The sequence below is a fragment of the Narcine bancroftii genome, chromosome 7 (assembly GCF_036971445.1).
Source record: "Narcine bancroftii isolate sNarBan1 chromosome 7, sNarBan1.hap1, whole genome shotgun sequence".
Taxonomy (NCBI): domain Eukaryota; kingdom Metazoa; phylum Chordata; class Chondrichthyes; order Torpediniformes; family Narcinidae; genus Narcine; species Narcine bancroftii.
This window is the reverse complement of record NC_091475.1, coordinates 49,874,673-49,891,623: the sequence shown is the minus strand read 5'-3', so window position 1 is coordinate 49,891,623 and position 16,951 is coordinate 49,874,673. Positions and strand designations below refer to the sequence as shown.

The following is a 16,951-nucleotide window of genomic DNA, read 5'->3' as shown; positions in this document are numbered from 1 at the left end:
CCCGCACTTGGGGACCACGTGACGCCCGGATGACGCCAGTGCCCTCCAGCGCGGTTCTCAGCCAGGTCCGGGCTGGGAGTATAAGTGCAGCCCAGCAGCCTGCAATAAATTAGTCTGCTCACTGAGCTCAACCCGTCTGGTTGTGTGTGTTATTGCAGGAGCAGTGGAGCCGCTGCTACATTGCATTAATTAATAGAACAGGTTGATGCAATAAATAAGTCAGAAGTTAATTGAAGCTCTGTGTTGTGAATAAGCTCCAAACCCTAGGCCTCTGCAACTGGATCCTTGACTTGCTCATTGGAAGACCATAGTTAGCATGAATTGGAAACAACAACCTCTTCAGTGACCTTCAACACAGTCACACCCCAAGGATGCGAGCTTACCCCACTGCTTTACTCGTTGTACACCCATGACTGTGTGGTCAGGCACAATTCCAATGCTATCTACAAATTTTCCAATGACACCACAGTAGTCTGCAAAATCACAAACAGCAATGAGGAAGTGTACAGGAGAGAAATAGATCAGTTTGTTGAGTGGTGTCATGCCATCAACCTTGCATTCAATGTTAGCAAATCCAAGGAGATGATTGTGGACTTCAGGAGGAAGTCAGGAGAACACAATCCAGACCTCATCAAGGGCTCAGTAGAGGAGAAGATGAAGAACTTCAAATTCCTGAGTTTCAGCATCTCTGAAGATCTGTCCTGGAGCCTCCACATAGATGCATCACAAAGAAGGCTCGCCAGTGGTTATACTTTGTGAGGTGTCTGTGGTGATTTGGTATGTCACCAAAGACTCTTGTAAACTTCTGCAGGTGTACTGCGGAGAGCATCACTGCCAAGTATGAGGCACCAACTCTCAGGACAAGAATAAAATCCAGGGGGTTGTTATTCTTGGCCTTCGACATCACAAGCACCAGACTTCACCCCATCGAGGACATCTGTATGAGGTGGTGTCTTAAAAATGCAGCCCCTATCCTCAAAAAACCCTATCACCCAGGCTACGCCCTCTTCACTCTGCTACCACTGGGGAAAAGGCACAGGAGCCTAAAGACGAGTACAATGGCACAAAGACAGCTTCTTCCCCGCTGCCAATCGATTTCTGAACCATTGATGAACCAAAGACACTGCCTTACTTTTTGTGCACTACTATTTTGTCATATAGTAATGTTGTAAGATGGATATAATCTGAGTGTTTGCTCAATGTCGCTGCTGCAAAAAAATGAATTTCACGACTTGCTCATGACAATAAATCCTGATTCTGGATTCCCTCAGCTTTATTCTGGATGCTTTCAGAAATCTATTTTATTTTTTGGCTCACTCCTGACTACCTAAAGCCTTCTCAATATTATCTCTTTGTTCAAACACAATTAATTTATATGGAGTATGTTTATCTTGAAGTGCTCATTCTTATTTCATTCTGTTGCTCTGAGTATGTGTTCAGTTCCTTATTTTCCTTCTTCTCCTGTATGCCCACCTTGCAAGCAACTGTGTGGAAGGCACTACAAAAATAGAGGTTATTTTTGTAATTGATTGCTTAAGTAGAACATATTTGAATTTCTGTCGGCCCTTTACTCCATACTTGTTGAGCCTATGGGCAAAAGGCAATCAGTTTCTGTCCTCTCCAACACCCAGATAGGTGACAGATAGAATTGAAAATAGGAAAGTTTAAAAGGGGAACTTTATGGCTACATCAGCCGATCAGAAAAAAGGGAGATGGTTTTAAAGGAACAAAGGAGGAACTCAATGGGTCAAGCAGCATTTGTGGGATACAAAGAATGGTTGACATTTGGAGCTGAAGTCCTTTAACAAGTTTTGCTAAATATCTCTCACTGATGCTGCTCAACCTGCTGACTTCCTCCAGCAGAGATTGTTTAGCTTCAGATTCCAGCAGCTGCAAATGATATATCGGCTCCATTAACAGAAGGAATATTGAAATGTAAATGAGGAAATTCCTTTAATTCACATGAGAAGCATGTCAGGATCAAAACTGAAGAATTTAGGTGAGAAGAGACAAATGTGGTCTCATTAAGTCTTCAAATACATGAACTGGATTCATGCAGCTGTGTGGGGCAAGTTTTTGGTGGGCAGTCAGGGCAAAATGAAAGTAAAAAGCAAATCAAAGAAAATTGTTTCATTTGAACAGGAATAGGGTGGTTTAGAGAGAACTTTTGAAGACAATTTGTTCCTTTCAGGTGAGAGAATATTTTCTTCTATTGTCATGTGGATGTGTTTTTGGGAAGATTGGCATTTATTGTTCTACTTTTCATGCCCTTGATAGAGTAGCATTAAGCCACCAGTTGGACCCACTTCACTGCCTGAGAAGAAGATGCTCGCAATTGATTGAAGGGTATTATGAGAAGGTAAAAAAAAAGCAAATAAAGGTCTACAAGATTATGAGAGGCATAGATAAGGTAGATGTTAGCACCTTTACCCAGGGTGGGAGTAGCAAACACCAGAGGATATCGATACAAAGTGAAGGGAGAAAAGTTTAGAGGAACTATCAGAGATTTTTTTTTACACACAGAGAGTTATGGGTGCCTGGAATACCTTGCCATGGGAGGTGATGGAGGCTGGATTAATGGGGGTAGTTAAGAGACTCTTAGACACATGGGAAAATAAATGATTATGAAGTTGGGAGGGTTGGTTTTTTTTGTAGGTAGATATGAGTTAACACAACATTGTGGGCTAAAGGGCCAGTGTTGTTCTGTAATGTTCTATATGATGAAAGAACAGGCTTAGGTGAAATTGATAGTACTCCTGTAGAAGGTTGTCAAAATGGTGGCCAGTAGCTTTGCCTGTTTCAGTCTTCTCAGGAACTACAGTTGCTGTTGCACCTTCCTGACAAGTGAGGAGATGTTGTGAGTCCATGATAGGTCATTTGTTAAAAATAACCATGATCTGAATATTTTACAATATTACAGATCAGTTAAGTTCTGTCCCTTCAATTTTATTATTTGTTCTTTCGGCCTTCAAACAAAATCCCAGCAGAGATAAGAAATGTGTGCTGAGATTTTACTGCATTTTGGGGTTCTCATATAGCGTACTGTGTTATACCAATTTCAGGTAACCCACACACTTTGTGTAATGTCCTGCTTCTACCAGTCCACCAAGGTTCTCTCTCCCTTGTTCACTTTTTCTACTTTAACCCATTACTTATATTTGTGATTCATCAACCCTCCCTTATCTAGTTCCAGTCATCCATCCTCCGTCCCTGTCTCATATTCTTTGTTTTCTGAATCTAGCAATAACCCACCAGCCTCTCACAACTTCCTCTCCCCTACTAGCCTTTTCCTTTTAGTTCAAGTTTATTGCAGAACATTCACCCATATCCATAATGCTTGGGATTAGACGTTGTTTGTGGTTTGGGTTTTTTCGGTTGTTGGAACAAACCCAAAACAGCACAGTAGCATCAGCCATTGCCGGTCCCCACTACGATCCTTGCTCCTGCCTGGAAGGCCACTCTTCTTGATGAAGCCGGGACAAGGGGGGGAAGAGTAAGCACACTTTATTCAGGTTTAAATGTGGCGCCATGGTAGGACATCATGTGCACATGCGTGTTGCACGCTTTACAATGCAGCTTCCCTTTTGATGTCATGAGCTTTTCCTATTTCTGTTTGTATTTCATTTAGAGAACAAGTAAGTTTTAATATTAAAAATATACATCAATGAAAAAGGTTTTGTGTATTTTATGCTGAAGGATTGGCCTGCAGGTGGGCACGTCACTGTGCGTGGTTGGGGGCGGGCAAAAGACCTCAGTTGGGGGAATTACTGAGTATGTGAGCACAGCACCTCGTAAGGATGGCGCCATGCCTGCGAATGCTCCCCCCCCCCCACCCCGGCATGACTGTGCTCTCTGCCATTGATGTAATTTACTGGGATCGTTATCTAAAGAGGGATCACAAAATCAGGGAGGATCATTACTACCCCACTTGCAGCATCTTCCCGCTACCCCGATATGAAAGAGATACAGGAGTATCAGCGCCAGAACCACCAGGCTGAGAAACAGCTTCTTCCCACAGGCAGTGAGACTGTTGATGACTGATGAACTGCTTATTCAAATCCTCCGAGATTCTACTGTAGCCGACCGCTACAAAGAAACACACACACACACTATGGCAGGTTGAGCTCACTCTTCTTTATTAGGGCTAGAAAGGCTGTTTTTATACTGTTCAAGTTCCCGCTGTTTTTGCTGATTGACTGAGTCAGCCATACAATAGCGGGCGGGAACATCCATGCATACGGATACCCTTCTTCCCCAGCCTGTTTCTACTGAGTTAGCTGGGCAGCTTGACCAACGCCATTTTAGGGCTGATGCTGCCCCAGTTTCTACCCCCGCTGGTTCGTTGTCCTGGGAGTCACTTTACGATATCTGTCCATGTCTGCTACCACTTGATGTGCAAGCTCAATTTCCGCAATTGCGGGCCGCCACACTACTATTTATTTAACAATATTTATTTGTGTGTGTATGAATCATTTGTATGTGTGTTTTGACTATCAGTATGTTTGCATGTTTTGCATTGAGGACCAGAGAACACTGTTTCATTGTGTTATACTTGTGCAATCAGGTGATAATAAAATAACATTTTTATAGCAAGATCATTCAGAACTGGGATCTCAAATTTCATATCAACGAATCATTATTGTAATTTGTTATATTTACATTTAAAAGATTAGAAAATAAATGTCCTGTATTTATGACACTAAGGACTTTAGTTTAATTGTCAGCTAAGGCTCTCTAGTAACACTGAATCCAAGTCCTGTTCAGGGATGACAAAATAAAAATAGATTAACTGCTCAACAATGCTAATTGTGCAACATATACGTACCCAAATTGGCTGCCAGTATCCTAACACAGTATCTGCTTCAGAAATACTACTTTGACCTTAATGTGGCATGCCATGGGGTTGTTAAATAAACTTTCCTTTCCCTGCACAAGGAAGGCCATAATTATGTGGAATCGATGAAACATAAGTTATTTTGATTGATTCTTGAACAAGGAAAGATTGAAGATGTTGATCTATACTCAATAGAGTTGAAAATAAATTACATTGAAAATTCTTTGAAGGATTGACAAGAGAGATGTAAAATTTACCTTGCTTGTGAATCTCAATATTTCTATATCCCACTGCTATAGATGGTCAGTTGTTCAAACATTTGATGCTGAGAATAAAAGATTTTTGGACTTTGGGGAACTGACAAGCCAGTAAGAATGTAAACCATTGAGGTAGAGAATCAGTCATTATCTCAAGGGACTTTATGTCCTCTTGTTTAAATTTCCAGCGTTCTTGGAAATTGAGTTGTCACAGAGTGGTAGAAGAAGCATTTGTTTGGTGTCTGGCATGACTGGGTCGGTTAGCCTCCCTCTGTACCACTGGTGCTGCTGTTCCAGGTGATCAACAGATCTACCAGGAGTAAACCCAAAAGAACAGTTATCAGAAGCTGACAGATTGATTTGACAGACACATATCAAATTAAATTGAATCCAAAAAACAGAGCTGATAAAGAAACAGTCATTCACGATAAAACCTGAAAAGCTTAGGGGTTGATGAAAAGAAAGTGGATCAGAGAATCTGATACACTTTTGAGGCATATTGTTGAAACGTTATGGGGGAAAAAGGGAATTCTTACTATGAAAACATTGCCAGTCAAATAAACACTACTTTACATTTTACAGAAATCAAAAATTTCCACCTATGAAAAAATGTGGGCATTCATGAACAGTCGAAAGCAAACTGCTTTGTTGAAGAATAATGATGAGGGAATTCAGCGTGTTCTTACCACTGACTATGCTCTTCTGATGGAGTCGACCAACATCGAATATGTGACTCAGCGAAACTGCAACCTGACGCAAATTGGTGGGCTCATCGACTCCAAAGGTTATGGCGTTGGAACACCTATAGGTAAAACAATGGTCTAATCTTTCAAATACTTTCTGATTAAAAAGTACAGTTCAAAATGTCTTTATTAAAGACTCACAGGAAAACATACAGATCTGCTCTATTCCAAACTGCAATATGTGGTTATAGGTCAAAATAGGGTAGGTCTGGGATCAGAAAGGTGCACCAGGTGATTTAAATAAAAAGCTTTCATTCCAGACAATAACTACTCTCATTTTGTAGTACTGTTTCAAACTTTGCATCTTGTAAAAGGTATTCGGATAGTCCAGTAAAGGGGATGCTATATTCAGTATAGCGACTTCGATCCAATAAATAGCTGCTTGAAGGCTAAGTGAAAAACTTATTAGTGATGCGTTTTCAATTAGTTTCAATACAATTCCAAATGTATTTTAATCCTTTATTTTAACACAAACTTGAAATGAAATATCCATAAATAACATCTGTATAAACTTCCAGTAACATTTATGATCTTCTTTGGCTTGGCTTCGCGGACGAAGATTTATGGAGGGGGTAAATGTCCACGTCAGCTGCAGGCTCGATTGTGGCTGACAAGTCCGATGCGGGACAGGCAGACACGGTTGCAGGGGAAAATTGGTTGGTTGGGGTTGGGTGTTGGGTTTTGCCTCCTTTGCCTTTTGTCAGTGAGGTGGGCTCTGCGGTCTTCTTCAAAGGAGGTTGCTGCCCGCCGAACTGTGAGCGGTCAAGATGCACGGTTTGAGGCAATATTAGCCCACTGGCGGTGGTCAATGTGGCAGGCACCAAGAGATTTCTTTAGGCAGTCCTTGTACCTCTTCTTTGGTGCACCTCTGTCACGGTGGCCAGTGGAGAGCTCGCCATGATCACCGTCAACTAAAATGAGTATTTCACTCACCCTTCTTTATTGCTCCATGTTTATAATATTCTATCTGAAGCACACAACTTGTGTCATATATTACTGCCCATGCTTCAACCCAACACCCAAACACACCGTGTATACACACAACAACAAAGATGGCCGTAGAAAGCCAAACAAATTCGGACACTTCCAATGACTGTGCAGGGATCAATGGGATGCCAACCTAACAAGGTAATTTAAGGAATTACACATTTTGCCTCTTACAATATCAACCCTTAATTATTATAATCAGATGTAATGTCTTAAATAATAATTACATAATAACACAAATAAAACATGTAAAATTCAAATTTTATACAGATCTTTTTTCTTCAAAAACCCAGAGGTTACCTGCACATAGCCTTGAAAAAGAGTGATCTTTACCACCACTCTGGATCAATAGTTACCTGTGTAGGATGCAAACAACAAAATAAAGTCAGTTTGAACTCAACATCAAATTTGGAAAAATTATGTGATCCTCTCAATTTTAATGAATGAGCCTCTTGAACCTTTTCTGAACAGATTTGCTCAACTTTTTATTTTCCTCAGTTGGTCATAAATAAGATTCAAATGACATTATTTCTTCATCTTGCTGAAATGCAATTTCTCTTTCTTTCTGCATTGTTGATAACCAATCCTTCAAGTTACATTCTTATTTGTTTTCGGTAGTCAACTGTTTTGTGTTATTAACCAATGATTTGTTCTCTTTCAAAATATGAATCTCTTTCCTCATAACTGTATTCATTTCTTCAGCAGTTATTCTTTACTTGTGCTTTCTGACCTTGTGAATTTAATTTACAATTAAATCTTTATTCTTGCCAACCGCTCTCTGAATCTTTCCTTTAGTCACTTTCAAACTAAAGAATCATTGGATTCATACACATCCTTTTGAAATCCAGTTTTGTTTTCAAGTACAATGTTAAAAAATCTTTGATTTTCATGATTATCTAATATTTCTAAGCTAGTTTTCAACGTTTTGTTCTCTGAATGCAATTGCACCAAATTATCAGTTCCATGTTCTTTTATTCCATCATTACAATTTTTTGCATTCATCAGTTTTGCAGCATGTTGCAAGATTTTTTTCATTAACTTCATCTGCTGTAATATCTGAGCTACACAAACTACATTCAAATGTATCTGTTGATTTAGTCCTGCCTCTGTTGCAATTACACAGGAATAATCACCTGCAGAATTTGCAACATCTTCTCAAAATACTTCATTTCCATCTATTTCTGATGAAAATAATTTTAGATGCCTTTGATTTATTTTCACATTGATCTGCTTTCTTTTCTTTAGAAGTGCATTTCTTATTTACAGCCTTTTGCTATTCCCACAACTCATCGCATTTTACAACCAAAATCCTTTTGACACATCTTTAATTGTTCCTGACCAATATAATTTTTTCTTCCTTCACCACCATGTTATTTTTGCCTTGAAGCAAGCATAGAAGTCATTCAAAGCATCTGGGAGGGAGGCATCCCCAGCACAGGTGGCTGGTTTGTGGTTGGTGATAGCACAGATGCCCTCCCACATGCGCTGTGTGTCACCGTTGTCCCAGAAGTAACTGAATCCTCTGGGCATGAGCCCTCTTTGCCTCCCTGATGGCCTTGGACAGCTTGGCTCTTGCGTTGGCCATTCTGAAGGCCAAGTTGCAGTTCCTCAACAGCTCACGCACCTCTGCAGTTATCCATGGCTTCTGGTTGTGGCATGTAGTGATGGTCTTTGGCATGGTGATGTCATCAGCGCACTTGCTAATATAGCTGATCTCTGATGCCATGTACTCCTCGATCCCTGCCCATTCTGCCTCCTTAAACATGTGCCAGTCAGTGCTCTTGAAGTAGTCCTGAAGGTCAGAGATGACTCCTGCTTTGTGGCAGGTCTGGAGCGTCTGACGAGCAGTCTATATGCTGGAATTTGCATTACAGAGATGTGGTCTGAGTACCCAAGGTGGGGGTGGAGCTCTGCCCGAAATGCATCAGGAATGTTCTTGTACACAAGGTCCAGTGTGTTCACCCCTCTCGTTGCAAAGTCCACATACTGATGGAATTTTGGAAGCATTGTCTTGAGGCTCGCATGGTTCAAATCCCCAGCTGCGATGAGCAGACCATCAGGGTGTGTGTGTTCTGTAGTTCATAAATGGGCCCATACAGTTCAGTGAGCGCTTCCTTGGCATTTGCACTGAGGGGATGGACCATGGTGAATTCCTGTGATAGATGGAATGGTCTTCATTTGACAGCAACAAGTTCCATGAGCAGTCAACAGTGGCTGGTGACCACCATGGCATCCTTGCAACATTCCATATTGATATAAACACACAGTCCCCCGCCGTGGGCTTTGCCACACAGTGCAGCATTCCTGTCAGCCCAAAACAAAGTGAGCCCAGTGTCCAGGACTCTGTCACCAAGCCACGTTTCAGTGAAGACAAGAGCACAGCAGTCCCTGAACTCATGCTGTGCGGATCTCTTGAGACGGTTGTAGTCCATCTTGTTGTCCAACGAGCGCACGTTGGTGAGTAGGATGGATAGGAGAGCTTGTCGATGGGAGGTTTTCTCTCAGCTTGCTATGCTTCCTCTTCCTCGTGCTCCCTGCAACTGGCTTTCAATATCAATCCAAAGTATAGAGAGTTTCTTTTCTATCTTCTAACCTTCAATTTTCTGTTCCAAACAATAAACTTTAATATAGCGACTTTAATCCAATAAATAGTCGTTAGAACGCTTAGTTTCAATACAAGTCCAGGAGTATTTTAATCCTTTATTTTAACACGAAAATATCTTCTTTAACATTGAAATGAAATACCCATAAATAACATCTGTATAAATTTCCAGTTACATTTATGATCACGGTCAACTAAAGTTATGAGCAATTCATTTTCTGGCTCCATGTTTATAATATTCTATCTGAAGCTCTTGATAAACGTCATACATTATCGTGCATGCACAACCCAGCACTCCAACACCCGAACGCACTGTACATGCTCCAGCTGGCACTCCAACACCCAAACACACTATGCATGTTCCACCCAGCACCACAACACCTGAACACACAGTGTTGCATGCTCTTTGAACTGTGCATGCGCACAACAACAAAGATGGCCGTGGAAAACCAAACAATCTCGGGATGCATCCAACACTGTGCGAAGACCAATGGGACACCGACCTAACAAGATAAAGGAATTACACATTTTGGCTCATCCATTCAGCCTGAAGTAAAAAGGATTATAAGATCATTAGTTCAAGATCACAATAGCCTCAATTCCTCTCTAAAATCATCAACTGGATTATTTGTTCTACACCAGAGTAAAATGTACAATATGGTGCTCCAGGATGAAAGAAAGTTGAAGAAAACATTAATATCTACTTTGGAATGAAATTGAAGGAGCAAAAAGGTGATATCCTTGGCAGAGAAGGGAAAGGAGAACCAAGAGATATTCTAGAAGTATATCAGGAGTAAAGGAGTAATTAAGCAGGAAATAGATTTCCTTCAGGATCAACGAAGTCATTGATGTGCGGTTTCTTAAAAAAAAATACAGTGAAGGAATAAAGTAAATTCACTGTTCTGCATTTACTGTGGAGAAGGCCATGAAAGCTTGGGAATTCAGGAATGGGAGCAGTGATGTCCTGAAACATTTTGACATTGTGAAGAAAGTGGTGGGAGTCTTGAAGCAGATTAAAGTGGATTAATCAACACGCATATGCTGGGACATTGTGAGAAGCAAGGAAAAACCCTGGCAGAGATTTTTTTTGCCTTCCTTAGTCATGGCTGAAATAACTTGAAGGTGGCTAATGTTGTTCCATGGATCTGAAGGCTGGTGAGCCTTATGTCAGTGGTGAGAAAGTTACTGGAGGGGATTCTGAGAGACAAAATCGATATGCATTTAGATAACCAAGACCTCATTATGGTCAGTGTGGCTTTGTGTTTCGGGAAATTGTGTCTCACAGTTTGACCAAGGAGGTTGACAAGGGCAGGGTGGTAGGCATTGTCCACATGGACATTAGCAAAGCTTTTAAAATTGTAGGTTGTTCTGCAAGATGAAATCACATGGGATTCAGGATGAGGTAGCCAATTGGATAAAAAATTGGCTTGATGGAAAGAGTCAGTGGGTGGTCAAGGAAGGATGCTTTTTTGATTGAAGACCTGAGACCAGAGATGTCCTGCAGGGTCCCTTATTATTTGTCATATATATTCATGGTTTGGATATGAATGTAGATATCATGATTAATAAGCTTCTGAAAGTTGGTGGTGTGGTGAACAGTGAAGAAGATTACTAAGATTACAGAGCAGCTATATCAACTGGGAAAGTGATAAAAGAATAACAGATGGAATTTTACACAGACATTTGAAGTGATACATCTTAGGATGTTTAACTAGAGCAGGATATACATGACAGGACCCTGGAGAGTGAGGCAGAAAAGAGAGACCTTTGGGTATGAGTCCATAATTCTCTGAAGGCGATGACATATATGGACAGGGCAATGAAGAAGGTATGTTTCATTCTTGCCTTTGTTGGTTGGGGCTTTGAGTACATTACAGCAGTACCAGACATTGGTGAGACAACAGCAGGAATATTGTGTGGAGTTCTGGTCACAGTCTTTTTCCGAGAATGGGGAATCTAAAACTAATAGGCATTGGTGCTAAGTAAAAAAGATCGTGAAAAACTTGAAAGCATGGTGGTAAGGGAATTTTTTTTCATATGAAATAGGTAGATATTTGAAATGAGCTGTCCAATTAAGTATAATTACAATATTTAAGACATTTGGATAGGTTCATGTATAGAAAAGGTTGGGAAGGCCATTGATGAAATGCAGGCAAATGGAACTAGTTCAGGGAGATATCTCGAGGTTAAGAGCCTGTTTCCAAGCTGTATAAATATTGCTTTTAGTGCATTAATCCCTTGAGGATAATAATATTGGATTAATATTCATAAATAGTGATGGCTGTTTTTAAATCCGAATCAGGTTTATTGTCATGAACATGTGTCACAAAATTTAAAAAAATAAATAACTAGCGCAAAAGAGAAAAAGTGAGATAGTGTCCATAGGTTAATTGTCTATTCAGAAAACTGATGGCGGAGGAAAGAAGCTGTTTTTGTAATGATGAGTGTGTGTCTTCAGGTTCCTGTATCTCCTTCCTGATGGTAGCAGCGAGAAAAGAACATGGCTTGGAAAGTGAGGGTCTTTGATGATGGAAGCTAGCTGCTTTCTCGAGGCACTACCTCTTAAAAATGTCTTTAATGGAATAAAGACCAATGTCCATGATGGGGCTGGCCGAGTCTACCCTCTGTAGTCTGTTCCTGACTGGTGTATTGGCCCCTCTATACCAGACGATGATGCAACCAGTCGGAATGCGTGTGTAGAATTTGCAAGAGTCTTTGGTGACGTACCAAATCTCCTCAAACTCCTAACAAAATATCGCAACTGGCGAGCCGCCTTCTTCATGATTGCATTGACATGATGGCCCAGGATAGGGCTTCAGAGATGTTTACACTCAAGAATTTGGAGTTTCTTACCTTTTCCACTGCTAACCCCTCGATCAGGACTGGTTTGCGTTGTTGCGGCTTCCCTTCCTGATTAGCTGTAAATTCCTAGTGCTAATTTTGTTTCTACTGATGTCTACAGCCTTTTGCTATTTCTGTTGGGAATTTTATCTTAATATTGACAAATATAAAATAAAATTCATTGCAGCTGCAACTGAGTAGAACATTTTTAATATTGTTAGTGACTGAAAGAATAATCAAAGCTAATGAAATAATTCATAATTCATGATAACCTTCTCTTCCAACAATGAAATGTGTAACTTTTATTTATTCATTCATTCTTGAGACAAGGAAGTCACTGAAATGCAATGCGTGACCACTGTCCATCCATAATTAACCTTACATTAAGGAAGCAAAGAATGAACTAATTGATGGGTCTGGACTAATATTTTGGGCAGGGTGGCAAAGTTTTATCTCTGTAGGATAGTGGTGAACTATTAGCTTCATTGTTAGTGTTATTGGCAATAGTTTTGACCCTGACAGCATGAATCTAAACAGATGGTTATTACAGAAGGAATCAAACTTGTATCTCTAATTAATGGTCCAATTCTCCAACCATATTCCAGTCACTTAAAAACTGCGCCAATCCTATTCCAAAATGTCAAATGTAATGACATTTAATTTTGGGCAGAGAAAAATCCATATTGTTAGGACAAGTATTTCTTAGGTCAAAATAATCAATTTTCTTGGTGGAAATGAGGCAGAAAAGAGAGACCTTTTGATGGAAAGAGTCAGTCTGTTTATTTATTTATTTTAAATGTAGATATGCAGCATGGTAACAGGCCCTTTTGGCCCACATGGTACATTTTGAGCAGTGGGAGGAAACTGGAACCCCCAGGGAAATCCCACGCATGTATGGGGAGAACGTACAAACTCCTTTCAGACAGTGCTGGGTTCGAACCTTTTTGCTTGGCCACTGGCGCTGTAACTGCGTTGCGCTAACTGTGCCAATTTGAAATTGAAATCCTAAATATTTATATTCATTAGGTCATTATAACTGAATTTTCATGAAGTGAAAATGGAATTTAATCACAAATTTACACCATTTATGATATATATAGTCATATAATATTGCTAATTTGTTGATCATTATCAACAGAGTTCTGTGTACAGGGTCATTTCAATTTCTAGTCTGTGGAAAACAATACAAAAATATGACTTTTAACTATTATTAGTGAGCAAGTAAAGAGTTAAAATGATGAAGACAAGATGTGTGAATTCATTTATTCCTCCCTTGACCACAGCACAACTTAGTGCTCAATCTTGAAAAGCCTGAGTTTTCACATCAGTCTTTGTTTTTGATTTATCCACATTGTCACTTCTCTCAATCTTTAAGTGTTTTGAATCCCCTGAACTCTGTTTTTACATATCCCCAACATTCAAGGCCCCAAAGCTGGAAGTCAGACAAGGAGCTAAATTGAAGAGTACTGCAAAACAGGCCAAGGGATTGCAGTCCACTATTAAACTGCAGCATTTGATTTACAGCAAGGTGCAAACAAAATATGTACTCTAAAGCATCATTTCCATGTGTGGCCAGCAGCAGTTCAAGCAAGTTAACTCTGAAGCCTTACCTTGATTTCTTAAAGTAAGTACTTTGTGAGAGGAACTGATGGTGGAAGTTCTCGAGGAACTTTTAAAGTAAAAGTCGGTGAGAGTGGCTGCCCTGATTTTCCTGGAAGACAAGATAAAGGAGAAAAGAGTTTACCCAAAAGAATCAGAGCCTTAACAACAGCAACTGAGAACAATACAAGAAATCCAACTCCAAGAACACAGACACAGAATTACATATGCAATTACTTCACACATTTTGAGAGTCCATAGTTTGTATGTTTCTTACTAGGATTAAAGGCAAAGATAACAGGCATAGGGAACCTTGGTTTTTAAGGGATATTGATGGATCTGGTTAAGAAGGTGTATAACGGGGAGCAAATAAGGTGCTTATAGAGTAGAGAAAATACTAAAGAAGGAAATTAGGAAAGCAAAAAGGAGACATGAGGTTACTTTGGAAGATAATGTGAAGGTAAATCCAAAGGGTTTCTGCAAGTATATTAAGAGTAATAAGGGACAAAATTGGTCCCCTAGAGGATCAGAGTGGTCAACTATGTGTGGAGCCTCACGAAATGGGGGAGATCTTAAATAGTTTTTTTGCATCTGTATTGACTCAGGAAATTGGCATAGTGCATTAGGAAGGAAGAGAAACAAGGAAGATATGGCGATTAAAGAGGAGGAGGTACTTGTCACATTTGTGGCCCGAAATGTGAAATTAATAACACCATCACCACATGCTTTACCAGTTGAACATTTCAGTGTCTTTATTTTCTTGCTTCCCTTATTTCATCATCCTGCACCTTCCACCTCCAGTGCATACCATCTGACTTCCGGTCAGGTTAATACATATCATGCATATTCATTATCATGACTTCCCTCCTTTCACCAGAAATAAACTTTATATCTTTATGTTTAAATGTAAACACTTTAACACTATCAATAGCATTTTTCTGCCTTCTGAACCCACAAAACAACTTCAAATTCAAAACAAAAACAACTTCAAATTCCCGCTTCACAAAATGTAACATAAACATGTTATAACCAAATGTAATATAATAGCTCAACTGTTCTTCTGTAATTATACTAATACAATGCTACCTCATATGCAAAATGTAAACATTTAAATTTATACACCTCCCATGTTTAAATTCCAATACTTTTGTTTTTTTTTCATTTAATACCAAATAGTCGACTAAACAAAAATGCCACCATTCATACAGCACTCATACATGTACTTTATGATGTATTGATCAAATCACTATCCAAATGTTCCCATTATCATTTCTCTTCCTTGGTGAGTAGCATTACTGCGCTTCATTGAAACTCATTCCAACTATCACAAACTTTCACTTTCGTGATAATGCGGGCACGATTAGAAATATGGCACAAAATCTTCATATCGCTTAGGTGGTTTCCTGTCCCATCTCGGCCTTCCTGCAATGCTACTGTCGCAACTTGGTTGTTCACCCTCAGCACCAGAAACACTGCTCGCTGCGGCCTCTGGTGTTTCTGGTACTCTGGCCACTTCATCGGGAATGCTGGTAACTACCTCTGGAACATCATCTGGTCCCTCAGGTTGAGCATCTCGTATTGGACTTCCAACCACTTTACTTGGTGTCGCTCTGGATTGGTACTTTTTGACACCAGACACGTTTCTTTTGTACAGGACTCCAGTTGGAGACTTGACTGTCACCATACTGCCGCTTCTGGATACAATAGTGTAGGGTTGATGATAATAAGGTGTGTCTAGCTTACCACCACTCTCTTGCCTCACCAGAACATTATCTCCAGGCATGTCTGAGTGCCTGGCCCCATGCCTCAAGTCTGCATACAGCTTTGCTGCTCCCTTCTTTTCAGCATCGTGGTCCCTCATCTCCTGGACGTCCCTGATTTCCTTTATTTCGGGCATTTTTGTGCGGATTTTCCTCCCAAAAAGTTCTTCTGCTGGACTTTTTCCTGTGGTTGCATGAGGCATTGCCCGATAGACAGCTACATGCTTCTCTCCAGTTCTGTCCTTCTGCATGAGCAATCCGTAATCGTTTTTCGATGGACTGATTTTGTCTCTCAACTTCCCATTGGCTTGCTGCCATTTAGGAGTTACTTTATGATGGTGGATACCTGTGGTCCTCATGTATTCAGCAAATGTCTCTGAAATGAACTGTGGACCATTGTCAGAGTATAGCGTAACAGGCAATCCATATCTCGCGAAGATCTCTGCCAATGCTTGTATTGTTTTTTCAGTGGTCGTTGACCTCATCACAGAGTACTCATAGTATCTGCTGTAGTAGTCCACCACTACCATGATTGACTCACCAGTTGGTAAAGGTCCGAGAAAATCAACAGCTACATCGATCCACGGTCCTGTCGGGAGTTGCATACTCCGGATCGGCTCTGGAGGATTACTCCTACTTGTGAGTTGACACCCATGGCAGGTTTTGACGAATTTCTCTGCATCTTTATCACAACCTGGCCACCATACTTTACTCCTGAGGTTTTGCTTGGTACCAACAATACCTAGGTGTCCTTCATGAGCTAATGATACGATCTTCGGTCTCAACCTCTGTGGTATCACCAATCTACACCCCCTCAATACACACTGCCCGATGCAACAAAGTTCGTCTCTAATGGGAATATATGCCTTGTGAATGCACTTGTCCCATTGTCCACTTTGGATACATTCTCTAACTTCCATGAGTTCTGAGTCATGTTTGGACTCTCTCTCGACTTCCCTCGTTGTCACAGCTTCTGGTGTCGACTGAATAGCTACGAAGCGTACAAAGCTCTCTGCTTCTGTCCCCAATTCTGACTTGGATTGTGGGCATCCATCTTTCAACAATCTGGACAGCGGATCAGCAATGTTTGCTTTCCTGGCAATGTGAACTACTCTGTACTTGTACGGTTGGAGTCTGAGCACCCATCGTTCTATCCTGGCACACGGTTTGGACCTGGCGGCATAGATCACCTCCAATAGTTTATGGTCCATGATGAGTTCAAATTCAATGCCATACAAATATGCATGGAATCTCTCGCAGGCCCATACAAGTCCGAGTGCTTCTTTCTCTGTCTGAGAATATCTCCTTTCCACATCTGTCAAAGATCT

General features: G+C 40.5%; 1 protein-coding gene and 1 long non-coding RNA gene across 6 annotated transcripts in view; one reads left to right on the top strand and one right to left on the bottom strand.

Annotated features, from left to right (window-relative positions):
* LOC138738903 (uncharacterized) overlaps window positions 1-16,951 on the bottom strand; it is a 216,517-nt gene that overhangs the window by 7,964 nt on the left and 191,602 nt on the right. Inside the window, exons 3-5 of the long non-coding RNA XR_011341850.1 lie at window positions 13,875-13,975; window positions 5,778-5,893; window positions 5,092-5,401 (exon numbers count right to left, since the gene is read on the bottom strand). This is a non-coding gene — a long non-coding RNA (uncharacterized lncRNA). The remainder of the gene's footprint in view (window positions 1-5,091; window positions 5,402-5,777; window positions 5,894-13,874; window positions 13,976-16,951) is intronic.
* The window catches only part of LOC138738900 (glutamate receptor ionotropic, kainate 1), a 477,930-nt gene that overhangs the window by 415,499 nt on the left and 45,480 nt on the right, over window positions 1-16,951 (top strand). For all 5 annotated transcript variants that reach the window (XM_069890070.1, XM_069890069.1, XM_069890066.1 and 2 more), the window contains exon 14: window positions 5,674-5,899. In XM_069890070.1, coding sequence (XP_069746171.1) covers window positions 5,674-5,899 — 226 coding nt within the window. The remainder of the gene's footprint in view (window positions 1-5,673; window positions 5,900-16,951) is intronic.